The sequence below is a fragment of the Pseudorasbora parva genome, chromosome 14 (genome assembly GCF_024679245.1).
Source record: "Pseudorasbora parva isolate DD20220531a chromosome 14, ASM2467924v1, whole genome shotgun sequence".
Taxonomy (NCBI): domain Eukaryota; kingdom Metazoa; phylum Chordata; class Actinopteri; order Cypriniformes; family Gobionidae; genus Pseudorasbora; species Pseudorasbora parva.
Window position 1 is genome coordinate 30,572,079 of NC_090185.1, and position 26,794 is coordinate 30,598,872.

The 26,794-nt window shown below is 38.5% G+C and overlaps 2 protein-coding genes across 7 annotated transcripts in view; both read left to right on the forward strand.

Annotated features, from left to right (window-relative positions):
- The window catches only part of pla2g6 (phospholipase A2, group VI (cytosolic, calcium-independent)), a 34,256-nt gene extending 29,517 nt beyond the window's left edge, over positions 1 to 4,739 (forward strand). For both annotated transcript variants that reach the window (XM_067416209.1, XM_067416210.1), the window contains 3 exons: positions 1,917 to 2,084; positions 2,171 to 2,244; positions 3,691 to 4,739. In XM_067416209.1, coding sequence (XP_067272310.1) covers positions 1,917 to 2,084; positions 2,171 to 2,244; positions 3,691 to 3,835 — 387 coding nt within the window. In that variant the 3' untranslated portion in view covers positions 3,836 to 4,739. The remainder of the gene's footprint in view (positions 1 to 1,916; positions 2,085 to 2,170; positions 2,245 to 3,690) is intronic.
- Positions 4,740 to 7,633: 2,894 nt separating this feature from the next.
- baiap2l2b (BAR/IMD domain containing adaptor protein 2 like 2b) lies at positions 7,634 to 26,232 on the forward strand. 5 transcript variants are annotated; one of them, XM_067416214.1, is made up of 15 exons: positions 7,634 to 7,705; positions 7,808 to 7,868; positions 8,336 to 8,411; positions 14,479 to 14,565; positions 16,119 to 16,180; positions 16,270 to 16,341; positions 16,438 to 16,527; positions 18,555 to 18,686; positions 18,806 to 18,910; positions 19,918 to 19,999; positions 21,297 to 21,504; positions 21,587 to 21,649; positions 21,722 to 22,124; positions 22,887 to 22,933; positions 25,739 to 26,232. In XM_067416214.1, the coding sequence occupies exons 2-15, from the start codon at positions 7,815 to 7,817 to the stop codon at positions 25,812 to 25,814; spliced, it is 1,557 nt and encodes a 518-aa protein (XP_067272315.1). In that variant the 5' UTR covers positions 7,634 to 7,705; positions 7,808 to 7,814; the 3' UTR covers positions 25,815 to 26,232. The 5 variants fall into 5 exon arrangements, with proteins under 5 accessions (XP_067272315.1, XP_067272318.1, XP_067272316.1 ...); XM_067416217.1 differs by having other exon boundaries at positions 7,635 to 7,705; positions 21,725 to 22,124; positions 25,739 to 26,231; XM_067416215.1 differs by lacking the exon at positions 7,634 to 7,705 and having other exon boundaries at positions 7,800 to 7,868.
- The last annotated feature ends 562 nt before the right edge of the window (positions 26,233 to 26,794 follow it).

Sequence of the window (26,794 nt, forward strand, 5' to 3'; positions counted from 1 at the left end):
AGGTGCCCAACATCTGCGTTTCTCCGTATTATCCGCACCCACTTTAAATTCTCGGACACCCGCAAGAAAAAAGTTCTGCTCAGACGATGTGTCGAGAACAAGCTGAGAACTCCCAAACCAGGGCAGCCCGGGGAGCGGGAACTTTTTCCACTGTTCTTGCGGAGTATGTTGCAGCCCTTAATGGGTGGACTTTTTGGAGCTTCAAAAACTCTATTCAATGCAATTACAAAGCTGGGAAGAGCCAGGATATTATTAATTGGGGCTTTCGCACCAGAAGAAGAATTTCATAGTTCCTATAACCATTGGCGGAAGTACTCGCATTTTAGCATGTTTGCACCGCAGGAACTGGGAACAATTTTAGATCTAGGAACTCCTTTTGGAGGAACTGAATTAGCCCCTACTTCAGAGCAAGGGGGTAATCTAGCACTCGGAAAGCGTTCCACCCATAGGGGCGGCCATTGCTAACCAAGCCATCACCTGCTGTTAGCATCCCATTGACTCCCATTCATTTTTGAGTCACTTTGACAGTGAATAACTTTACATCTGAGGCGTTTAAAGACGCCATTTGTCCATTGTTTATTTATAAAGAAACACGACAATGCATAAAAGGCTCCGTTACCTTGTATCTTACACTATCGCCCTGTAGTAGAAGCTGTTTTTGTAAAAATAGGCTAACGATTGCGTCATAACCAACGCGACTCTGTCGCACAGTTGAGAAATGACCGTATAGACAGGAGGAGACGCTCAGAGGCAATCTTTAACTGTCTATGAGGCAGTCGAGGGGACGTGGAGACATAATGTCTGATAAAGTCAAGGGAGAAGAATGGGAAGAAGCCGATAGTGAACCAAAAGCAACGGGAGAAAATATTTAAACAACGTGATTCAGATTTCACTTTCCACAACTACTAGAAGACCTACAGCTGTCAGACAGGAGGCTCACGTCACATCTACGTCCTCAAGCTCAGTCTGAGCCTGCGCAGTTCGCTCAGCCATCAGGAAGTGAGTGCTCCTTTACTGACATCACTTAACGCCGTTGAAGTCAACGGGATAGCTCTGTCCATTTCTTTTACTGCCTATGCTTCAGAGTAGGTTCTAACCCAGCACAGTAGGACTGTACAACCGTGATGTAAGTGAATGCTGATTGGCTGAATGCTCGCAAAACACCACCACCACCACCGTTTTTTAAAAAGCCCCGGAAACACAAAAATTATAGCCTATATAGTTTCTCTACAAACATGGAAAACTGTGATGGATGGACCTCTCTACGTTTACACTAATGAGAAACCCCAACGCAACTTTGAGGGGACCAAGCGAAACATGATTATGTATGTCTGCTCAGCTGGCGACATTGGACATCAACCACACGGCAAACGCTAACACTTTTTCATATACAATCTACTCTGCTTTCTTTGTGTAGCAGTTCTATCTAATAACGTATTACACAGGACTGTTCAACAGATCGTAATGAAAATGGAGAATAGGTGCGCCGTGTGCTCAGGCTCTGTGTTCCTGTGCTCAGCAACAAAAAACCCAGCTTACGTCACTTCAGAGTTCCTACTGGTGGTGCGAAAGCAACCAGGAAAAGGCCCTAGAGGAACTTGTAGATCTCGGGGGAACTGCCCTGGTGGATAGTTCCTAGAACCACCCAGTGTGAAAGGGGGCTAATGTAACTCTGATTGTGTTTGGCTGAAAGAAGAGAAGTCATACACACCTAGGATGGCTGAGGGTGAGTAAATCATGGGCTAAATTTCATTTTTGGGTGAACTGTTCCTTTAAGAATTACCTGCTTCTTTGTAATATCAATGGACGTACATTATATACTGCGTACTGAGGATATTTCCTGACTAAGATCCATTGGACACTGCTGAAATGTTGTAAATGTATTAAAGACCCGTCTCTCTTTGTCGTTCCGTCAGGGCCGCGAGGCAGACGTGAACCGGTTAGGTGTGGTCCTCTCATTGGGCACCGGTAAACCTCCTCAGGTGTCGGTGAACTCGGTAGACGTTTTCAGGCCTTCAAACCCACTGGAGCTGGCTAAGACCTTCGTTGGCGTCAGAGAACTGGGCAAGATGCTCGTGGATTGCGTGAGTTTCATCGCCTGCATTGAGCTGGTTGGAGTGATTCGGGGCGGTGTTATTTTTCCGTTAACCGCTCTGTTCTTTTATGTCAGTGTACGGACTCAGATGGCTGTGCGGTGGACCGAGCCCGAGCGTGGTGTGAGATGGCCGATATAAACTATCACAGGTCAGTTGAGAGTGGCTGACCCTCATTTGAGCGGTTTATGTAAATCTGTTCTGAGGTACTTTTCCTTCTACCGCTCATTTCACCTCCTGTTACGCTCTTCTTTTCTACATTGTTGTCTTATCATTTCTTCCTTTGCTCATCTGCATTGTCCTACCGCTTCTTTCATTTCATTTTTTCCTCTCTTTCATCCATTTCTTACATGATTGCTTCATTGTCTTCCTTTCTACCTTCATTTCACTTCATTTCTTCCTATCTATCTTCCTTTCTATCATTTTCTTCAACCCTCCAGGTCATTAATTTCCTTCCTTTCTTCAATCAATTCCTTGCTTTTTTCCTTTCTTCCTTCCTTCTGCTTCTATAATACCTTCCTTCCTTCCTTCCTTCCTTCCTTCCTTCCTTCCTTCCTTCCTTCCTTCCTTCCTTCCTTCCTTCCTTCCATTATTTTTTCTCCAATAATTGTATTTCCTTCCTTTTGTTCCATTTTCCCTTTCCTTTTTTCATTTCCTCTAATTTTATTTCCTTCTCCTACCTTCCTTCCCTCCTTTAATTTCTCTTCATTTATTTATTTAATTGTATCTTTTAGTTTCCTTATATTCCTTCCTTCCTTCCTTCCTTCCTTCCTTCCTTCCTTCTCATTTAACTGAATTCATCCCTCTTTTAATTTACCTACATTTTCTTAATTTTTCCCTCCTTTTGTTATTTAACTTCCTTCCTTCAATTAATTTTTTCTTCAATAATTGTATTTCCTTCCTTTCGTTCCATTTTCCCTTTCCTTTTTTCATTTCCTCTAATTTTATTTCCTTCTCCTACCTTCCTTCCCTCCTTTAATTTCTCTTCATTTATTTATTTTCTCTTATCTTTTAATTTCCTTATAATAATTCCTTCCTTCCTTCCTTCCTTCCTTCCTTCCTTCCTTCCTTCCTTCCTTCCTTCCTTCCTTCCTTCCTTCCTTCCTTCCTTCCTTCCTTCCTTCCTTCCTTCCTTCCTTCCTTCCTTCCTTCCTTCCTTCCTTCCTTCCTTCCATTTAATTAATTAAAAATCACCAATTTCTTCTCTTCTTCTATAATTTTATTTCCTTCCTTTTATTTAATTTTCCCCTTCAAATCATTTTAATTGTTCCTTCTTTCCATTTTAATGTTTTCTTTTTTTATTGTATTTACTTTTTCCTACCTACCATCCCTCCCTTCTTCTGACTGCTCTTCATTTTCTTCATTTATTTCTCATTTAATTTCTTTCTTTCTTTCCTGCCTTTTGCTTCCAAAATTCCTACATTTCATTTCACTTCATCTCTTGCTTCCTATCATTTGTTTCCGTCCTGCCTCTGTTCTTTCTGTCCTCCATTCGTTTCATTTCTCTTCATTTCTTCCCTGTCATCATATTGTTTCCTTTCGTTTATACCTTTCATTCAATGTCTTCTCTCTGTCTCTCATTTTGGTTTCTGCTCAGGTTGAGTCCTCAGCTGTCTCAGGAGGTGATGCTGGATGAGGTCAGTGACGCGGTGTTGGTTGACATGCTGTGGGAGACTCAGATGTACCTGTATGAGCACAGAGATGTCATACAGACCCTCTGCCAGCAGCTACTGCAGCTCTGACAGTGGCCCGCAGTCTCAGTAGCCTAATATGCAGATAATGATTCTGTTTACATTAGTGCGTGTATGTTGTTTGTGACATGTTCAATTAATATAGGAAGAATGAAGGAAGAATATTTATAAAAATATATAGCATTATAACATATTTTCCCCAAATGTTTTGTATGTGTCATAAATACCAAATTGGACCAAGGTTAATATAACAACATATATGATGGATACCAATCCAATATTTGAAATATGGAGATATTTTTGTATTGCAATACGTTTGCGTTTGCATTGACAAATGTGACCTATAATACAGGAAGTGAGTAATTACTTCATTTGAAGCAATGATTTTACTTATTATTTGTCATTCTTTGCATCTTTTTTGCAATCTTATCGTGTAATTTATAGAGAAACTGACATTATTTCCCCCAGAAGTTTCTTGTACTTGAGATGTGACTGAAAGTGAAGGGTCAAAGTGTAACCACTGCAAGTTTTACTTTTAAGGAAAATACTTTTTTTCTGTCAATCTGTCATGTGTAGCCTTGCATACTTGAACATTTTAAAGGTGCAACTGGGTAATATCTCAATCTGTGAAATTATGATCAAAGCTATTGTAGAATATACTTATGCTTTAACAACAAATATCAATCAAGTATAACTTTAATACCTCCTGCATTACTCATCAGCCTTGTATTTTTGTTTGGTGTATTGATAACTTTGATTTACAATGCGTTTGTCTACAAAAGCGGTCTTATCATGTGATCATAGCTTGTACTTGACACTGGATCTATTGTTCAGAGACCAAAGTAAGCAATTATTCACTTTATAAATATAATCTTCTGCTGTGGCACTGATTTGAAACGCTTTACTGACATGATATAAATCGTGAAATAATAAAACAAATAATTATTTAAACTGGGATTGGTTCTGGCATTCTCTGTATGTGATTTGTGAAATACCTTTTGTATAAAATGTGATTTGACTAATATTACAGTAAATAATAGTACTAATGTAACCCAATTATAAAAGTAATATGCATATCATATTATTATAAACTATATATTTCATGATCCTGTAAAAGCTAATAATTATTGTTAACTATTTAAAGTATTATTACTATTATATATATTATTATTATTATTATTAAAACAAAAAATAGAATTTATCCTGTAGAGCTGTAAGAGTTATTTTTATTATTATTTAAAGCTACACTGTGTAACTTTTTTAGTTTATTCTTAGCTAAAATCACTTAGTTCTTTCAAAAATATATGTGCTCATTAATGTATATTTACTTCTTTCAAGTAATAATGCATTCTCGTAATTTTATAATATACCATTGAAAATACATACGTGTTGAGGGTTCGGATGCCGGTCGCCATGTTGCTCCTCCATCTTGAAAGTACATTTGCCAAAGAGGGACATACCCGTAAATTCAAGCTTCGCTTTTCGCGTTTTTACACTCGATGGCACCGTGTCGAATGTGAAGAGGAGGATTGCTTGAGGCTGCTATATGATGATGGAGGATCACTCTTAAGCCCCTTTCACACTGCACGTCGGACCCGCAATATTCCCGGAACAATTGATTACCGAATTCGACCCGGGTCGGGGACCTAGTAACATTGCGGAATATGTATCAGAGTCGCCAAGGAAGCGGAAAAGAGAATTAAGACGGCAACGCAACGGGCAAATCAACGAGACAAAAGTAAATACTGGAGTGGCCTTTCCAAGATGGAAAGAGCTCATGAGGAGCAACGATTTTAAAAAGAACGCTGACATTGCCTGCTTTCTTCTCGACAGGTAATATTAATTCAGCCTATTTGTGTATATTGGAAGTTTTATTGTTGCTTGGGTAATTATATCATGGTGTGCTGTGCATAACACTAGAACGACATCTAGGATAGTTTTCCTCACATCAATGATGAAAAAGTATTGTTTACCTTATAACATAAATCCGTGTTCTATGACGGATAACATGGGATTAATATTTTAATTGCATTATAATTTGTTTGCCTTACGCTAGTGGTGTTGTACAATATACAGAATAACAATAGCACTGATAAAAGTTACTTTACTAAGATTAGCTTGCATTCGTCTGGGAACCTGATAGCTGATGTTAGCAATGAACTGGTTAAAAATAACGATAACGTAAAACTATTATTCATTTTACATAGATTAATGTGATCATAGATAATTTGGTAAATTAAATAACTGCAAATTATAATAGTTTTCAAAAGTTACCTCATCACTTGAGTTGAAGCAACACTCACCGAAGAGGTCGAACTGGAAGCCATGACTAAATCAGCCACCGTAGGAGTTGAAACGAAATCGAAATTGAGAGGAGCAGAAACTATTATTCACTGGATGGTCATATACCTTTTCACCGCTAGATGGGGGAAAATATCACACAGTGTAGCTTTAAAGTGAGATTTATGACAGCTGGTAAGGACAGATTTTGGACAGCGGGTAAACACTTTTTTTTTTAGCATGTTTAGCTTGACTTCACATGTTGCTAACATGTTTTTTTTCTGTTGCTAACATGATTTAGCATGGATTAACAGGATGTTAACAGGATTTAACGTGTTGCTAGCATGTTTTAGCCACGCTACAGCATGAAGTAGCGTGTTTAAACCAGCCTACAGTATGGTGGTTAGCTAGTCTCTCCACCTGTTAAGCTGCTTAGTTTGTTTTATTTCATTTAGTTTCGTTCTGTTTTCTTTTCATTCTCTTTTCCTTTAGTTTTATGTTGAAAAATGTCAACCCTGCTAATAAAACCTGTTTAAACCAGCCTACACCTACAGTATGGTGGTATTTCATTTGGTATCATGTTTTAACACTTTGCTAGCATTTTTAACACATAGCCAATATGATTTAACATGATTGAATTAGCATTCTGCTGTCATGATTTAACATTTGTTTAAAATGTTGCTAACATAATTTAGCACACTTCTTGCACAGATAACATTTTGCTAACATGATTTAGCATGTTGTCAGCATGAATTATCATGTCAGTGGTTTAGCGTGTTGCTAGCATGTTTTAGCACACTTCTAGAATTGCCATGTTAGCATTATTTAGCATTTTGTTAGCATGAAGCACATCACTAGCATGATTTAGCATTTTAACATGAATGAACATGTTGCTAGCTTGATTTAGTACTCTGCTAGCATTAATTACCATGTTGTTAACGTGACTTATGTTGCTAACATGTTTTAGCAATCTGCTAGAATGAATTAGCATGTTTCTAACATGACTTAGCAAGTCTGCTAGCATGTCCTACACTAGTTGCTAGGTTTTAGTAGATGAAGCTTAATACAAGTTAATGTATTAAAGTTTTGACCCTCTAAATGAAAGCGTACTATGGGACTTTTATGATTTTTAATCTTTATTTTTTGGAAAAGTCGGATAGTTTGATAGATAGGCTAGGCTACACAACTAAATTTTAGCTCAGAAGAAGTAGTTTAAATAGTAGATCAGCAAGTTGGCTTTTTCAAGCCAACTTAATGAGCCGCTAATTAATAGTGAGAATTGGCCCCTAAACTAAAGTGTTACCGGTAGCATATTTTGAAGAGCTGTTTTACATGCTTCTGGCTGTAGTTGAGTATCTCATTAGGGCAGCTGAAGTGTCACTTCTACAGCTGTTCTCTCAGTTAGAGTGTGTATCTCCTGCCCGCCTGTCAGACGGCCGCCCATCTCCTTGTTCTGTCATGGGACAGGTAAATAATTCAAAACTTCAAGCCGTATCAGATGTGGACTCCTCTCTCTCTTTTACTCGCCCTTTCTCGCCCTATAATAAGCCTTAACAGGGACCTGAAGAAACCCATCAAAGACATAAGGAGAGTGTCATCACACACACATTAACTACAGCGTAAAAACTTTCACCATCACAGGTACGTAAAGCCGTCTCTTCAGTGTTTCTCTGTAAATGTTTTCGTTGTTGTGCTCTGGAGCACTGTTGCTTTGTGTAGCGTTAAGTGTGTATTTTCCAACAGAAACAGGATGTCTGGTGTGAACAGTGACCTTCTTCATAGATCAACTTTGAGTGTTTATAATGTGAGTCTTATGTTTCTCTCATTTAAGTTCAGATCAAATGAAAGGCTCATTCATTATTAACATTACACGGCTCTCTGGAATACTAGATTCTGATTGGTCAGACGGGACATTCGGTGGTCAAATATTATATATATATATATATATATATATATATATATATATATATATATATATATATATATATATATATATATATATATATATATATATGAAAAGCACTAAAATGTATAATTAATAATTTCCCCAGGCAACTGATTTCAAACAGATCTGAGCTAGTGTCATGTCTGTTGAATCTATATATTTTATGTTAATTTATTTGGAAAATAGCCTGAACAGACAGCTGATCACTGATGCTGTTATTAATAATAGAGATAATAATTAACTTTACATCATCACCTACTTGTCCATAATATGTAATACCCCAAAATGAATATTGACAGTGTGATAATGTTGTTTTGCTTATTCAGAACCTCATGGATCAGTTCAATCCCGGCTTGCAAAAGCTGGTTACTTTAGGAAACGGCTACATCAAGGCTTTTCAAGGTGTGTATGTTGTTTGTGTGTGTTTCAAAATAGACTCCTGAAAGTATATTAAAAATTTTGCTTGGGTTTTTGTTCAATTTTGTTTTGTTTAGTTAAATATTGTGTCAAATACGTTGAAAGACGTAATAAAATGCCATCCCTGCTAAAAAACCCTGTTTTATCAACAGTATGGTGGAGCTAGTCTTTCCTTCTGTTTAGGCTGCATAGTTTTCTTTTGTTTGGTTTTGTTTCATTTGGTTCTTCTCCGTTTTCGCTTCATTCTGGTTTTGTTTAGTTTTACGTTGAAAAATGCAAACCTGCTAAAAAAACAGTTTAAAGCAGCCCACGCTATGGTGGTTTGCTATTCTCTCCTCCAGTTAGACTGCATAGTTTTCATTTGATCGGTTTTGTTTCATTTGGTTTCATTCCGTTTTAGTTTTACGTTGAAAAAATGCCAATCCTGCTAACAATAACCTGTTTTAACAAGCGTAGGTATGGTGGTTAGCTAGCCTCTCCACCTGGTTAGGCTGCTTAGATTGTTTTGTTAGAGTTTGTTCAATTAGTTTTTGTTCCGTTTTCGCTTTATTCTGTATTTATTAAGTTTTACGCATAGACTTTAAAAAAATATGGACGTTGTGTCTGTGATGTCACCCATAGGAGCAGATTTGAAGTAGCCTAGAAATCTAGACGCACCCTAGCGGCAGCAAATTTAATTTGCCCGCAAGTGTCGTCTAGGCACTCTCAATACCCTTCTGAGCTGTATTCCTCTCAATCTGGACGGGCCAATCACATCGTGTATAGAGTCGGCGGGCGGGGCCATAATGACGACGGCCGAGTTGCGTTTGCGTGCTTCTAGTAAACACAGAAACTGGCGAACGGCGGCGGTCTTTCGAATCAGCTTTGACCGCGACTCTGGAAGACTTGGAGTTAAGCTTTTCTCTGAGAAAAGAACAAAGAACGGCACTGAAGTCATTCTTAAAAAGGGAAGATGTGTTCAGAGTTTAGCCGACCGGATACGGCGAAAGTTTAATCAGTCAGCGAGCTCTGCTTCACCTTCTTGTTGCTCTGGTTGGTTGTAGCGCTATCCTATCGCGTGCAGAGGGAGTTTGAAAGACAAACGTTTATCCCGCCCCTCGGATTGAGCCCTGTCTATGGTGAGTTTCCAGACCAAACATCTTGATGTGGGTCTGGCTTGCAGGCTAGATTTGAAGCGTAAAGTAGACTGCATTTACACTGCAGGTCTTGATGCACAATTCCGATTTGATGACTATATCCGATTTTTTTGATGACCCGCTTACAATCATCTTTTCAAAAGCGACCTGTATCCGATATTTGCATTTACACTGTACACTGGCAAAACAGCCCAAGACGTTCTTAACCGGTGAAAGGAAGTAAAATGATTGCACAATGTTTTGCTGTCTGCACTGTTCCACACATCTTTAAAGGTCGGCAAAACATTTCTCTCGTAAGGCGGAGAAAAAGAGGAGAGCCCTTGACGGGGTTGCCAGGTTTTCACAACAAAACCCGCCCAATTGCAACTCAAAACTGTGTTAAAGTAGCCCAATAACGCATGAAAACCACGGACTTGGCAACACTGGATCGCAGTTTGAGTCCACCTGAGTTGACGTCATTCGCCTCCGTCCTTTTTTCAATGACGTACGACTCGCATTTACTGGGGAATATCCGATTTGACCGCTTACATGGCAGACGCTAATGCACGCATCCAATTCATATTATGAATTGGATTCATCCATTCGGATTTATTACCACATATGAGTGAGGCCTGAATCCGATCTGAGGATATCGGAATTCATGCGTTTTTTTACTGCTTACACGTTCACATGTCATATCCGATCTGTGCCACATGAGAGGAAAACATCGGAATTGGGTCACTTGAACCATGCAGTGTAAATGGGGGCGTAGAGACAAGCTGGCCGTTGCCATCTTGGCAGCGCGTCAACGCCCGGATAACAGAAAATGGGCAAAGAGGCGGGATGTGGGCGGAGCTGAGGTGACCTGTCACTCAAAGTGACCACGGCCTTAATTATGCCGAACTTTAAGGCTTTATATAATGTAAACTAATGAGTAATAAAAAAAATCACCCCTCACAGTTGTCATGAAGGCCAAAATTAGCTGTATAGGCCAAAACCCCAATTTGTACCACGCTGTAAACATGTTTTATTTTGCTGTGAAGTTGGGCATTTCAACATGGGGCTCAATGAGATTCTGCTCTCTTCTGGAGCCTGTCCCTAGTGGCCAGTCGAGCAATTGAAGTTTAAGTCACTTCCGTATTGGCTTCAACAGAAACTGGGGTAGGTTTCCGCTTGGTTGTATGTTGAAAAGTGTCAAATATGCTAAAAAAAAACCTACAAAAAAAACGCTGTCAATACTAGCCTACAGTATGGTGGTTAGCTAGTCTCTCCACCTGTTTAGGCTGCTTAGTTTTTGTTTAATTTGGTTTCGTTCTATTTTCAATTCATTCTGTTTTCGTTTTGTTTGTTTAAAATGCCAACCCTGCTAAAAAAAACTGTTTAGACCTGCCTACAAATATGGTGGTTAGCTAGTCTCTCCTCCTGGTTAGGCTGCTTAGTTTGTTAGGGGCTTAGTTTGTTATGCCATGGCTCATAACTCCTAAACCACTAGACGTAAGCTCAAGGAGCCACTTTTACTAAAAGGGCATAACCTGTGATATTTTCACCGAACTCAGCACACCTATGTAATAGGCAGCTCATTCTGTGGTCGCATGAGAAAGGACGCAGCGAATGGCCATTTGGTGGCGTTATAACAGGAAAGAAAATAAATAGAAAATGGTTATACCTATTTCAGCATTTCAGTCCGACTGATGGGCATCCTAAAAGATGGGTGGACTTGTTTTCTGGGCAAGCTGGCGCCTGCTCCAGAACTGGAAGGTCACTGCATGACACTAATTCTGGGGTTAAAGCGTCATCAAGTGATCTATGGAGGCGTAAATCTGATTATCTGACAATGTATGGAAATTTACCATGACTGTCTAATCAGAATCATTCAACCTGCAGTAATGACGTAGCTAGATCTTGAAAAGAGTAAATTGTATGTATGAAATAAGGTAGAGGGAGAGCGTGGCCTTAGAAACTCCTTGTGAGACTTGAAGCTGGCTTCTGGTGATGAAACTGCAAACTCATCAAGTGCTGATAGTTTTTATATAGGGCTATAGTTTTTTTATAGGCCTTTTTTATTAGGGGTTCAAGCAGTTAAAAGTACTAAACGGCTCATAACTCATAAATGGTGCATGCGGTTTTTTCAACCCACTTTTGCGAACTAGTCCTAGGTTTTTCTGAATAAAACCAATGCAGTACAATTTACAACGCAGTACATTTACAAAATGGGTGACTCAAAAACCTATAAATCCTAAACGAAAGTTCACAAAAATGGGTGAGCACAATTAGCATATGACTCCAAAGAAGCATGCACACGTTCAGGGAGATCGGACCATAGGTGGCACTATAACTGTTAAAAAGCTTTAAAAGACATATTTCCTGCGGTAAATTGCCTGTATTGGCTGTAAATGGTCATAAAACAATATATTTTTATGCATATGTGCTTAAAGACCTTAAAATGCTTGAACCCCGATAATTGCAGCTCGCAGCTATATTTTCGTTTCTCTTAGTCTTTCTCGTTTTTTTTTTTGGTTCATTTTATTTTATTTTAATTAAATATTGTGTTTTCAAATACGCTGAAAGACAAATGTAATAAAATGGCAACCCTGCTAAAAACCTGTTTAAACCAGCCTACGGTATTTTGGTTAGTTTTCCTTTCTTTTGTTTGGTTTTGTTTCATTTGGTTTAATTTTCGCGTCATCCTGTTTTCGTTTAGTTTTACGTTGAAAAATGCTAATCCTGCTAAAAAGCCTTTTTAAATCAACCTACGGTATAGTGGTTAGGTAGTCTCTCCGCCTGGTTAGGCTGCTTAGATTGTTTTGTTTAATTTGGTTTAGTTTTCGCTTCATTCTGTTTTCGTTTAGTTTTACATTGAAAAATGCCAACTCTGCTAATAAAACCTGTTTAAACCAGCCTACAGTATGGTTAGCAAGTCTCTCCGCCTGGTTAGGCTGCTTAGTTTTCTTTTCTTTTGTTTGGTTTTGTTTAATTTGGTTTAGTTTTCGCTTCATCCTGTTTTCGTTTAGTTTTACGTTGAAAAATGTCAACTCTGCTAATAAAACCTGTTTAAACCAGCCTACAGTATGGTTAGCAAGTCTCTCCGCCTGGTTAGGCTGCTTAGATGGTTTTGTTTCATTTGGTTTAGTTTTCGCTTCATCCTGTTTTCGTTTAGTTTTACGTTGAAAAATGCCAACTGTGCTAATAAAACCTGTTTAAACCAGCCTACAGTATGGTTAGCTAGTCTCTCCGCCTGGTTAGGCTGCTTAGATGGTTTTGTTTCATTTGGTTTAGTTTTCGTTTCATTCTGTTTTCGTTTAGTTTTACGTTGAAAAATGTCAACTCTGCTAATAAAACCTGTTTAAACCAGCCTACAGTATGATTAGCTAGTCTCTCCGCCTGGTTAGGCTGCTTAGATGGTTTTGTTTCATTTGGTTTAGTTTTCGTTTCATTCTGTTTTCGTTTAGTTTTACGTTGAAAAATGTCAACTCTGCTAATAAAACCTGTTTAAACCAGCCTACAGTATGATTAGCTAGTCTCTCCGCTTGGTTAGGCTGCTTAGATGGTTTTGTTTCATTTGGTTTAGTTTTCGTTTCATTCTGTTTTCGTTTAGTTTTACGTTGAAAAATGTCAACTCTGCTAATAAAACCTGTTTAAACCAGCCTACAGTATGGTTAGCTAGTCTCTCCGCCTGGTTAGGCTGCTTAGATGGTTTTGTTTCATTTGGTTTAGTTTTCGTTTCATTCTGTTTTCGTTTAGTTTTACGTTGAAAAATGTCAACTCTGCTAATAAAACCTGTTTAAACCAGCCTACAGTATGATTAGCTAGTCTCTCCGCCTGGTTAGGCTGCTTAGATGGTTTTGTTTCATTTGGTTTAGTTTTCGTTTCATTCTGTTTTCGTTTAGTTTTACGTTGAAAAATGTCAACTCTGCTAATAAAACCTGTTTAAACCAGCCTACAGTATGATTAGCTAGTCTCTCCGCCTGGTTAGGCTGCTTAGATGGTTTTGCTTCATTTGGTTTAGTTTTCGTTTCATTCTGTTTTCGTTTAGTTTTACATTGAAAAATGTCAACTCTGCTAATAAAACCTGTTTAAACCAGCCTACAGTATGATTAGCTAGTCTCTCCGCCTGGTTAGGCTGCTTAGATGGTTTTGTTTCATTTGGTTTAGTTTTCGTTTCATTCTGTTTTCGTTTAGTTTTACGTTGAAAAATGTCAACTCTGCTAATAAAACCTGTTTAAACCAGCCTACAGTATGGTGGTTAGCTAGTCTCTCCGCCTGGTTAGGCTGCTTAGATGGTTTTGTTTCATTTGGTTTAGTTTTCGCTTCATCCTGTTTTCGTTTAGTTTTACGTTGAAAAATGTCAACTCTGCTAATAAAACCTGTTTAAACCAGCCTACAGTATGGTGGTTAGCTAGTCTCTCCGCCTGGTTAGGCTGCTAAGTTTTCTTTTCTTTTCTTTTGTTTGGTTTTGTTTAATTTGGTTTAGTTTTCGCTTCATCCTGTTTTCGTTTAGTTTTACGTTGAAAAATGCTAATCCTGCTAAAAGAAAGTCTCTCTGTCTGGTTAAGCTGCTTAGATTGTTTTGTTTGTTTTTGTTTCATTTGGTCCATTTCATTTCGTTCTTTTTTTTGTTTAGTTAAATATTGTGTGTTTTCAAATACTTTAAAATACATATGTAATGAAATGTCAACCTAATGCTGAAAAAAAACCTGTTTAAACCAGCCTTCAGTATGGTGGTTAGCTAGTCTCCCCGGGTTAGGCTGGATAGTTTGTTTCATTTTGCCTGTTCTGTTTTGATGGTTTGAGAGGACACTTATCAATTGGTCAGGCTAAAACCAGCCATACACCAGCTTGAACAGGCTGGCAAACCAGCAAACCACCACAGTCTGGTTTTAGCTGCTGAAAAATGGTCTAAATTGACGTATTTATTTGTGTATTTGTGTGTATCATAGCTTTGACTCTGACAAGTGAGGCCTACTTCAGTGCTCTTGCTAAGATGGGCGAGCAAGCTCTCAACACATTATCATCCAGATCACTTGGTAAGACTCAATATGTGTGTTTTTGTGTCTCTAAACCAATGCCAGTTGGGCAGATTGTGCAGCAAGATGTCCAACGAGTTCCTATCGGTACTTTCTGGCTGTATCAAAGCTTGTTTGTCCTTCAGACAATAGATGTTTCAGCAAATGGCGTCCAGTGGCAGATGCTTCCTCTCCTCTGTCATAAAACACAAGATTTGGCTCAGCAAAACCCTCGGCTCACTGCCCATGTAATGAGTTTTCATTCCAGTCATACGTGCAGAGAGAACAATGAACGTCAGAACGAAAAAAAATGAGGGGCTTAAAGATGGAACAGCATGAATTAAAAAAGGTTTTTAGCTTTCAAAATTACTACAAGCAAATAAACCTGCATGTGACAAAGACAAGGGTGTGTGTGTGCGTGTGTGCGTGTGTGCGCGTGCGTGTGTGTGTGTGTGTGTGTGTGTGTGTGTGTGTGTGCGTGCGTGCGTGCGTGCGTGCGTGTGTGTGTGTGTGAGAGCATGTTTTTGTGACATATGAGGGCATAAATGTGTATAATGACACAGGTATTACAAGGAGAGGGTGACTTATGAGGACATTGGCCATGTCCCCAATTTTCAAAATGCTTATAAATCATACAGGATAAGTTAAGAAAGTAAAAATGCAGAATGTTTCCTGTGATGGGTAGGTTTAGGGACAAGGGCTGTGTGTGTGTGCGTGCGTACGTGTGTGTGTGTGTGTTAGAGATCAGATGTCCATGTGAGCATTGAGACGTACATTATTGATGTATGGTCTCATTCTTTCACTCCTTTAAATTCATTGATTCACATTACACTCATCATTACAATGCACATGTTAATAATAATTTTAAAAAAAGACTAAAAAGAACCATGTTTTCTGGACAAGCTACTTGATAAATGTTGGGACATGAAATGAATTAATAGAATAAGGTATAATTACGCATATTTGTCATTCTAATAAATCATAATTATAATTAACACAAAAATCATAATGTAAGAATGATTAATTAATACATTTACAAGAATTATTACCAGTTCAATTGAATCGCTGTAATATTTAATTTATTTCTTTAATAAAGTTATTAAAAATGAAAATTCTGTCATCATTTACTTGCCCTCATGTCATATTTATGTATTTTTTTTTGTTCTGAGGAGCACAAAAGAAAAGTTTTATTTTTGCCCTTACATTGAAAGTCATTGAAAACAACATTTTTGGACCCCATTGACTTTCACTTTAAGGACAAAACAGTTAAAACATTCTTCAAAATATCTTATTTTGTATTTTGCAGCAGAAAGGTGACATGGGGTTGGATAAATGATGATATAATTTTTTTTCTATGTCTTCTAAAGATAGATAACTATCAAATTCAGTGGATAATTACTAGTTTTTTGTTACAGTTCGACTGCATTAATTTGCATAAAACGAACTGAACAAACACAACCGTCTCCAATCAATGATATTATCATCGTTTACAAAAACCTACTCTTCCGTATCTGCACTTATTAAATATGTATTCATAATGTATTATTTAATGAAAGTATTTGTTTGTTTCCCAGGTGACGTGTTGATTCAGATATCAGAGACCCAGCGGAAGCTGACGGCTGAAGTGGAAGGTGTGGTAAGTTAAAAGTTCGAGTCTCTCTGTCTATTTCTAACCTCTAAAAATCTCTACTCTCTAACTTTACTGTTTTGTTTTTTTTGGTCTAGTTCCGCTGGTTCCATGTGGAGGTTCTGCAGGCCATGGACAAGAACGTGAAACTGGATGAAGAATACATTGAAGTGAGTCTGGAAGCATATGGTATATATTGAGATATGTATATGAGCTGATGTATTATGTGTGTGTGTGTGTGTGTGTGTGTGTGTGTGTGTGTGTAGGGCAGTCGAAGAGTGTATGAATTGGAGGTGAGGAATCAGGCTGCAGCACTTGAGCGACAACTGAGACGTGGTGCGTTCAGAGACTCGTTGGTAAGACCACAAGTTCGTTTGTGCGTATTTGTGGGATGAGATTATTTAGGGAAGTCACCGTGCTGTGCCGTGCCGTGCCGTGTTTTATTTTCCCTTTACTACAACGTTTTAGACAAAGTATTGCACTCAGCAGAAATTGAATGTCAGGCGACACTTTATTTTATGGTGATGCACAGTAGTTACGTATTACTGTGTATTTACTATTGTAATAACAGAAATGTGTGCATAATTACAAGTAACTAACCCTAAATCTAACCGTAACTCCATAGTAAGTACATGTAGTTAATATTAGATACATACATTGTTTCATGTTTTTGTGCATATTAAAATATTTAATTTTTAACCGGTTAATTGTAATAAAAGATACATCCAAATTCAGAGGCTGAATCCTTCGAAGGCCACATTCGAAGGCAGATTGTGTCACCACGGCGCGACGAAGGCTGGCCCAATTCAAAAGGCTCCTTCAAATTGTGCCTCTAAATGCATCCTTACTTTCCCGTGCAATGGAGGATACAACAGATGGATTGTTCGTGGCCTTGTCTAACCCAGAATTCATTGTGCGCCGGAGATGACATTTGCCGCCTTCAAAGGATGCAGCCTCTGAATCGGGACGCTGCTAATGTCTGAATACCCTAAGAAACTTTAACACTCTTAGTTGATTCCAATAGTCTGAGATTAGCATGTTGCTAAGATAATATCTCTGTATCCTAACAAACTAACTATCTCAATTGATTCCAATAGTGTGAAGTTAGCATGTTGCTATGAGTCAATATGTTAACACACTCTTAACAATCTCAACTGATTCCAATAGTATGAAGTTAGCATGTTGCTATAAGTCAGTATGTTAACACACTCTTAACAATCTCAACTGATTCTCGACTTTGTTAACATGTTGTTATGTTAACAATACAATGTTCTAACAAACTCTTAATCTCAATTTAGTTCAGACGAGTCTGACATTAGGATTTTGCATTATAGGATTTTGATAATATCGCAGTAGCCTACTTTAACAAACTAACAATCTCAACTGATTCTGATAGTGTGGGGTTAGCATTGTTGCTAAGATAACTACTCTCTAACAAACATTTTCAGCTGATTTCAAAATAATAAGAGTAGGCTATTGAGTGTTGTAATCAAATGTGTACTTCCTTTGTGAAACAATATTTGTGTAGTGATTGTAAGGGAAAGGGTTACCAATGCATGAGGTCCACTTTTTTTTTGGTTGTTGTCTTAAAGGGTTAGTTCACCCAAAAATGAAATTTATGTCATTAACACGACTGCATCGAAAAAACATTTTGGTAAAAAATAACAAAAACTACGACTTTATTCAGCATTGTCTTCTCTTCCGGGTTTGTTTTGAAGCCGCAAACAAAGATTTCAACGGTTATGAATCAGCGGATTGATTCATGATTCAGATCACCAATGTCACGTGATTTCAGCAGTTTGACACGTGATCCAAATTATGAATCAATACGCTGATTCATAACCGTTCAAATCTTTGTTTGAGGATTGAATACAAACGCAGAAGAGAAGACAATGCTGAATAAAGTCGTAGTTTTTGTGATTTTTGGACCAAAATGTATTTTCGATGCTTCAAGAGATTCTAATTAACTAACTGATGCCACATATGGACTACTTTGATGATGTTTTTATTCCCTTTCTGGACATGGACAGTATACATACATTTAATGGAGGAACAGAAAGCTCTCGGTATAAATATAAAATATCTTAAACTGTGTCTGAAGATGAACGGAGGTCTTACGGGTGTCGAACGGCATTAGGGTGAGTCATTAATAACATAATTTTCATTTTTGGGTGAACTAACCTTTTGAGAGTTGTACACTCTGATTTGTAGTCATTGATTTTCAGTAAAAACAACGATTTTAGGCAACATGAGTGAAAACTACCTTTGGTAATATGACAAAGTTGAGTTCAACTTTTTTGCAATGTGAGTGAAGACAGTGAAGCTCACAAGGTTTTGGAACAAAGCTGTGTCTCGGTACATGTAGCTATTTGTGTGTCTGCAGGAGGGCAGTGAGTACATGCAGTACCTGAGGCAGAGTCAGCATGAAATTCTCAAAGAGGAAGAAAGGAGGTATCGTTTCCTGGCCGAAAAGCATTGCGGACTTACACAGTCACTACTATACCTTATCAACAAGGTACAGCTGCTCTCCTCTGGAGTTCATTAGCAGTGTTCACTCAGTCATATAGATCCTCTTTCCAGTTGCTTCCATACCTTATCAGCCCACTGCACAACCATCTTTCCGTGTTTTGACAGACAGGAGTATCTCTCCAGCAGAGAGCAGATGGATGGAAAGAACAAGTTAGTGAGAGCAGAAGTTCCAGGCCTCGAACGCCCACTCCATCAGATCAAGAAGCTCAGGTGACACTGGAATGATGGGAATGAGGAGTAAATACTCCATATTTCCCCACTTTTCCAGGCTAACTGCCAAGCACAGACATCTCCACAATCACATAATGGAACAGATGGGTGTGAGCTTTGTGTGGCGTACAGAGTCCAAAATGACCTTTTTTTATCACATCTGTTAATTGTGGGTGAATTTACAAGCCTTGAAATTGTGTTTTGCATCATTTAAAATCAAGAAACGCTGTTTGCAGCACAAAAATAGTTGTTTTTTCAGATTTGAAGTTTTTTTTTTACATTCTACTCATAGATAAAGATATATTGTGTTTACTTGTAATCAACATTGATGACTTGCTTACAACAAGACTAGGAACTTGTGTCAAGTAAATAAAGGATAAAAATAAAGATAGTAAATAAAGATTTTCTGTAAAATGCCAACTAGCAAAAAATGTACTTGAAGAATGTCGCCTCTCAGAGATTTTTTATATACTATTACTTTTTCTTTTTTTTTTTATTAACTGGGGGTTGTTAGTGCTATTTTAAATAATGCAAGTTGTTTCCAAGTTGTGACCCTTTTTACAGACTTCATTTTTTAAATAATATAGTATAATTTTAAATAATTTTAAAAAACTATAAATAATTTTTATACCACCTTGGCATTAAATTACAGAAAACTCGAGTGTTTGAAGCCAAACCTTTCTCTCATCTGACTCTCATAATTATATATTTTTTTAAAAGCATTATATTTTGTAAAGTAACAGAAATGCTATTTTGGATTTTTTTTTCTTGCTATTGGAGCCAATGGGAATTCAAAAATTCAATTTCTTGTAGTTTTTGACCACCACTAGAAGCTCTGAGAACCCCCGGAAACGGGAAAAGTTTCCATGAAGGTGCCAGCCAACTGGACGAAAATTAGGCTCCATTTACTCTGCGAAACCAATTTTTACTCGTATTTCACGCTTGTCGAATGTTGTTCAGAAGCCTGGTAACACTAAGATTTATGTCCGTCTTGATGTTTCTTGCAGTTAAAGAGTTCTCTGGGCTCCCTTCTGCAGACTGGTGACCGAGAAATGGACCGTGAGCCGCTGGGCAGAGTGCCCTCTAGAGGTCTGGAGACTAAGTAGTGCTTTGGCTGTGTTTTAGTCCAATTTTGTTTGCCTTTCCCTTGCTACCTTCCCTCCGTCCAGTTCACCTGAATGTACGTCATTGTTTTTGTTACACAAGTGCCCACTACTGGAACTGTTTAAAAGCCCTTGATCACTTGGAATCCGCAATGGAGCCGATTGATTATTTACAAATCGTTTTTACTTATGAATTTGGCTTATGCACCATTGTGTTGACCATCATTAGGCTGTTGGAGAAAATATAAAAAATGACAAAAACAAAAATGATACATGAAAATGAGCAATATACTATAAGGTATCTATTAAGCTAATTAAGGTAGCTACCAGTTTTATGAGGTTAAATGTCAAAGTAACTCCAATGCCATACACTAGATTTGTGTGGGATGGGGGTAAATTAAGCCTCACAATTGTGTTGCATTGTGTTCAGTGGATCTGCTTGAAATTGAACTACTGAGTAGACTTGCTCACTTAGTCAAAATTGAGGGGGCTGCCCAAAAACTTCCCTTGCCCACTTGACGATGTTGAACGCACTTCAAAATGGCGGTGGGGATTCCCCCGAGGAGACGTGCTTAGGGAAGTACACGAGTGTATGTTTTAAAGCGGAGTTAAATTCAGCCCCTGACTAATTCATGTGTAATTTACCCTACGGTTCTGTTAAGATTGACTTGTGTTGTGGCTGCACGATTAATCAAAATTAAACCATGTATGATCTGGCAAAGGCTGCAATTTTTTTTTTTTTTTTATGCGTTCTGTGATCTGTCATTGCTGCTCCATCTGAAAGACAGAGGGTGCTCTCGAGCAGAAACTCCAAATGTGCACCGCAGAAGTACAATAACGCACGCCGTTCCCGGAAATCCCTATGGGCTTCATACTATCGCGGTAGCTGAATAAAAAGAAGATTGATCACACACGACTGCAACAATATATGGTTTAGCTGAGTTCTTCAATCCTTCTCGGGTATCATTATAATAAATCATATTTATATTTCAAGGCTAATTGATACAGCTACATGTTGTGTGCCTTACTCTGTGAAAGATGCCACCTCATCTAACAGAAGGATGCACAACTGTCATTATGAAGTGAGTTTGAAGGTTAATAAATACTTCTCATGTTTGACGCATTGTTGCTTTTTCAAATGCACTTTATAAGCGACTCAAACTCGCAGTGCTTTCAGATGGAGCAGCATTTACTACAGTATTTACAACAAGCTATCAAAGTCCTTGGGCTTTCCATGAGGGGTTTAAATTTTCTTCTCTCCTTCTGTCTACACCTCTTCACAGCCCCGTCTCCACTCCCCAGTCGTTCTCGCTCCAGCTCTGTAGGAGAGTCTTTAGGTCTTGGTGGCGGCCGCTCCATGAGGGCCATCGTGTCCCACCCCGCTTCATCCAATCCAGTCCTGCTGCCGTTTTCCCGTGGTGACGTGCTGACTGTGCTCATACCAGAACCACGCAATGGCTGGCTGTACGGACGCCACGACTCAAGCCTCCGGTGAGAGCGTCTTCCGTCAGCTTCGTGGTTAAGTCAAGTCTCTGGAAACTCATTAGTATTGTTTTTCTTTGTTTCTTTTTAGTCAAGGTTGGTTTCCTGCTGCCTATGTGGCATCCGTTGAAGACTTTGTACCTTTGGGCTCAAGGTAGAGTTGAGTAGTAAGTTGTAGCTAGTTTTAAATTGATCGAAATTGATCTTGACACATTGACGTTTTCAGTAGTACGTCGCACCGAAGCCACAGCATGAACAACCTCCTGGAACCAACCAGCCAATCAGAATATTCAGACACCCAGAGCTACAGTGAGATACCGTCCCCAGTTGTACATATGCGCCGTGCTTCGGCAGATCTTCGCCCAAACTCTCCCCTCCCTGAAAAGAAGGCGGAGTCTAACAATGAGGTCAAGACCAGCCAGAAAGCCTACCATGAGATCCCGCCCCCATCCGTACCACTCCGGCGTGGATCAGCTGACATTAGACCAATATCTCCCCTCCCTGACAGGAGGGCAGAGTCCCATTTTGAGTGCAAAGTAGAGCACAAAAATTTAAACGAACTCCCGCCTCCAGCTCCGGCTCTTCTAAACTCGCCTCTCCCTGAGAGAAAGACTGAATCAACCTCCGAGGTGAGTTTTAAGCTCTCTGTAGTTTTTTTTCAGATTTCTCTAATTTTGTAAAATAATTTTCTGATTCATTAAGATTCATGTTCAAACTCTCAATTGACTTTATCATGGTTGAAGTTGGTCTCAGGGTGTTTTTGCACTTGTAAGCTTTGGTTTGATTGAAAGGGACTCTGGTGCGATTGCTCTGTTAGTGCGGTTTGTTTGAATAAGTGTGAATGCCATTTGAACCCTGATGCGCACCGAACAAGCGGACCAAGCTGAAAAGATGGGTCTCGGTCCGCTTCCAAGCGAACTCTGGGGCGAAATATGAAGGGAACGCGAACCAAAAACAGGACATGGTGTCATAAGATGCGACCTTAAAAAGCACACCTGTTTTTTCTCATCGTAGTCGTGATGTTGCCCATCACAGTTGGTACAGGCATCAGAAGCAGATCTTTGAATTCCTGTCGCTGTTTTGACTCCTTTACACATTTTATAAGCTCTTCACGAGTTGTCAGCTCCATCAAATGTAGCTACGGACATACAACAAGCGCATTTAGTCCAGTTAGTAAGTTTATATTTATATTTATATTTACCCGCTGCTAAATATACGTAATTAAAGCCGTTTTTTGTTTTACATCTTTAGGTTCAGTAATGCTAAAAAACCAGGACTAAATGAATCATTTTCTATTTTGGTCCGGACCAAAAGAACAGAACTACAAGTGTGAAAACAGCCTGTCATTGTGTAATTTTGAGCGTCATTGTGAACTTTTTCCATGTCCGCAGAGGCCAAGTACTCATGGACAACCACCAGATCACCCTCTTTTCCCCAGGTATTACACACGTTTAAATTTTCCACAGAATAAAAGAACATTTGTGAAATTTGTTTCATGACAAGTCATGCAACTTTATATTATGTATATGCAAGGCTTGAACTTAAAGGAACACGCCAACTTTTTGGGACTTTGGCTTATTAAGTGTATCCCCCAGAGTTAGATAAGTCCATATATATCATTCTCATCTCCGTGCATCCCATAACTCAGTCTGACACACACTCCCGCTAGCCTAGCTTAGCACAAAGACTGGAGGTATATGGCTTCAGCTAGCCTATACTGCTCAAAAAGTGACAAAATAACGCCAACATTTTCCTATTTACATGTTGCAATGTGTATAGTCACAGCATGTACAAATAACAAGGTTACATGAGACACAGCTATCTTATAAACATATACACACTGTGGACTATATTCTCAGAAGGCGCAGCACTGCTCCACTTCTGCGGGGAGTGATTTGCTCGCAGCACATGAGAAGCCCCGCGGTGAGAAGCAGAGAGTTCGCTCAGAGTTGGAGTAATTGCTAGATAGTTTACAATCATGGGTGTTCGCTGTATTGTGAAGGCCCGCGACAATAAACAGGGGAGACCAGGTAATACAATGATATTCCATAGAATTCCAACCCAAAACGCTGACTTGATGAAACGATGGCTACTTGCTCTGGATATAGACCCAAACACACCTGTAGCCATCATCAAGTGCTATTGGGTTTGCTCTGAACATTTCACAGAGGATGACTATTTCGGAAAAAAAACCTGAAACGTGTGCTGAAGGATACGGCCATCCCATGGATAATATAGACAGGACAAAGCAGATCACCCGTGGCTGCGGTAAGTGTTCTGTTATGTTTTTTAGATGCGTAAGTTAGCCTACTGTAACAGAGCCGTTAGCTAGATCTAATAACGTTTATGACACTGTTACATGAATAGGGTGCTCACTACTGTATTGGACTTTTTCCCGTGCTCCATGTATCCCCTGTAATGTTAGTGTTGTAATGTTAGTATTGTGTTGTCATGAACGCGCTCTGTCACAGTAACAAATGAGCGGTGGGGATTGGCAGTTTTAATTCAGGCAGTTCAATTTTTGTCTGGGTTCATTGTCCAAAAAAAAACAAAAACATTTTTTTATTAATTTATTATTATAAAAAAAATCACTTACTTGGTGGACAGCTGTCCATTAGGTTCACTTGGTATGGGGCGTTTCTTCCAGTTGATTTTGTCACAACGGGAGAAAAAAAAATCGACAGCTTGTGTATTAGGGACATTTCCACACATTGTGTTCGTTCTGATTCTCCCATCAACCTCAGTCTGATCGGCGTTTTGTCTATTTGCTTCCAAAGTTTGTAACTCCTCATCTGTGTATTCTGGCTCAAAAAGATATGGTTCCAGGTTTTGGTTTAATGCCAAGTAAAATAATCCTCTGACAATTCCTCAAAATCAGCCATGATCAACAGTCACGTTCGTCACTAGCTACAGTCACGCTGGTTTTGTTTACGGAAGGAACACCGCGGGGCTTCTCATGTGCTGCGAGCAAATCACTCCCCGCAGAAGTGGAGCAGTGCTGCGCCTTCTGAGAATATAGTCCACAGTGTGTATATGTTTATAAGATAGCTGTGTCTCATGTTACCTTGTTATTTGTACGCGCTGTGACTATACACATTGCAACATGTAAATAGGAAAATGTTGGCGTTATTTTGTCACTTTTTAAACAGTAGGCTAGCTGAAGCCATATAGCACCGGTCTTTGTGCTAAGCTAGGCTAGCGGGAGTGTGTGTCAGACTGAGTTATGGGATGCACGGAGATGAGAATGATATATATGGACTTATCTAACTCTGGGGGATACACTTAATAAGCCAAAGTCCCAAAAAGTAGGCGTGTTCCTTTAACACTTGTCATGAAGTATATATATATATATATATATAAAATATGCATTTTTCATCTGATATCATTTAATAAATAAGTGCAGTGTAGCATAGTCAAAAATATAGATTTTTCTATACATATATCTATATCGAAATATCTGAAATGCTCCCAATACTTATTTACTGCAGAACAGACACACAATACCAGCTGCACATTCTCTCTTTCATCTCTCCGACTCTGAGTTACTGCTCAGAGTTACTGCTTCATCTCTCACTCGCTTTTTTCATTTGCTCTGGATTAAAATTGTTGGTGATACAGGGCTGGAATTTCGCCATGAGATTGTGTGTATTGAGCATTGTTTTAGTTTAAAACATAAGGTTATTTCGCTTAAACAGTCAAATACGCACAAAAAAATTCTGTCTTGGCTAATATTCACGCTAACACAGTTAGTTTTAAGTGTAAACTGTTGAGAAATAAAACGTGTGACAGTATAATGGATCCGTGCATTCGGTCTTATAGTGACAGCAGCCTAATACACCTGCTGCCAAATTATAAGATATTAAAAATATCTTCATGGCATGGTATCAATGTCAAAACTGTGGCCAGTGAAAATGGTAAGTGGCTAGTAACTTTGGAAAACCACTAGCCACAGTAGCAAAAAGTTAATGTCAAGCCTTGTGTATATGTATATGTGTATTCATACATAAGAGTGTTTCAGTGAAATATATATATATATATATATATATATATATATATATATATATATATAATAAAATAAAATACTATTATTATTATAACAAAATAGTTCTATAGTCAAGCAAATGTACTTAAATCACAGTTTAATGGCAATTAAGTAATTACCTTTTTTTCTTTTTTTGCTTTACAATCAGGATCCTTTGTGGCCAGTTTTGCTTAATTGTCTTTTTTTCTTCTTTTATTCTAGAGGATCAAATCCTTTTGCCACCGTGAAGCTCCGGCCCACAGTTACCAACGACAGATCCGCACCACGGATTCACTGACAGTCACCGTCACAAGAAAACATCACATGCACTCTGACCGGTTCAGAGTTTGTACTAAATTGATTTGTCGATAAGTACACAATTTAAGTCAACTTTAATATTAGAATGAAAAATAATTCAAAGGCACTTTTTAAATGTAGTATTTCATTTGAATGGCTATACAAAGCTGTGTGGTGTCACTCTCTCATCATGCTTTATTTACATTTTCTTTAAGTTAGTTAAAGAAATTGACTTAAATCATTAAAACGGATAGTTCACCCAAAAATTAAAATCAGCCCATGATTCATATCCTCAAGCCATCCTAGGTGTAAATGATTCTTCTTTCAGACGAATACAATCAGCTCTTCCAAGATTTATAATGGCAGTGAATGGGAGCCCAAAATTTGAAGCCCAAAAAAGTGCATCCATCCATTATAAAAGTGCTCCACACGGCTCCTGGGGGCTAATAAAAGCCTTCTAAATTGAATCAAAGGCTTTGTGTAAGAAAAATATCCATATTTAACACGTTATAAAGTCAAATATCTAGCTTCCGGTACACCGCCTTCCATATTAAACTCAAGAAAAAAGTGCAACTGGCGCGATGATGCATTTTTAACTGTGAGAGGTTAAATAGAAGTTGAATACAGGAGGTAGTCTGGCAGAAGCTAGATATTTTACTTTAAAACGTGTTAAATATGGATATTTTTCTCACATAAACCCATGGATTCACTTCAGAAGGCCTTTATTAACCCCCCGGAGCACTTTTATAATGGATGGATGCACTTTTTTTTTCTGCCATTCACTGCCATTATAAATCTTGGAAGAGCCAGGACATTTTTTAATATAACTCCAATTGTATTCGTCTGAAAGAAGAAAGTCATATACACCTAGGATGACTTGAGGGAGAGCAAATCATAATTTACATTTTTGGGTGAACTGTCCCTTTAAAGGGGTTATATAATGAGAAATGGAATTAGACATAGTATTAAAACATCCTCCAA

What these genes read in the sequence shown, in the direction of transcription:
- baiap2l2b (XM_067416214.1), top strand. Translation starts at nt 7,815, where the DNA reads ATGTCTGGTGTGAACAGTGACCTTCTTCATAGATCAACTTTGAGTGTT. An exon ending in CGGCTGAAGTGGAAGGTGTG is followed by an intron (nt 16,181 to 16,269) that starts GTAAGTTAAAAG and finishes TTTTTGGTCTAG; the next exon opens with TTCCGCTGGTTCCATGTGGA. An exon ending in TGGATGAAGAATACATTGAA is followed by an intron (nt 16,342 to 16,437) that starts GTGAGTCTGGAA and finishes GTGTGTGTGTAG; the next exon opens with GGCAGTCGAAGAGTGTATGA.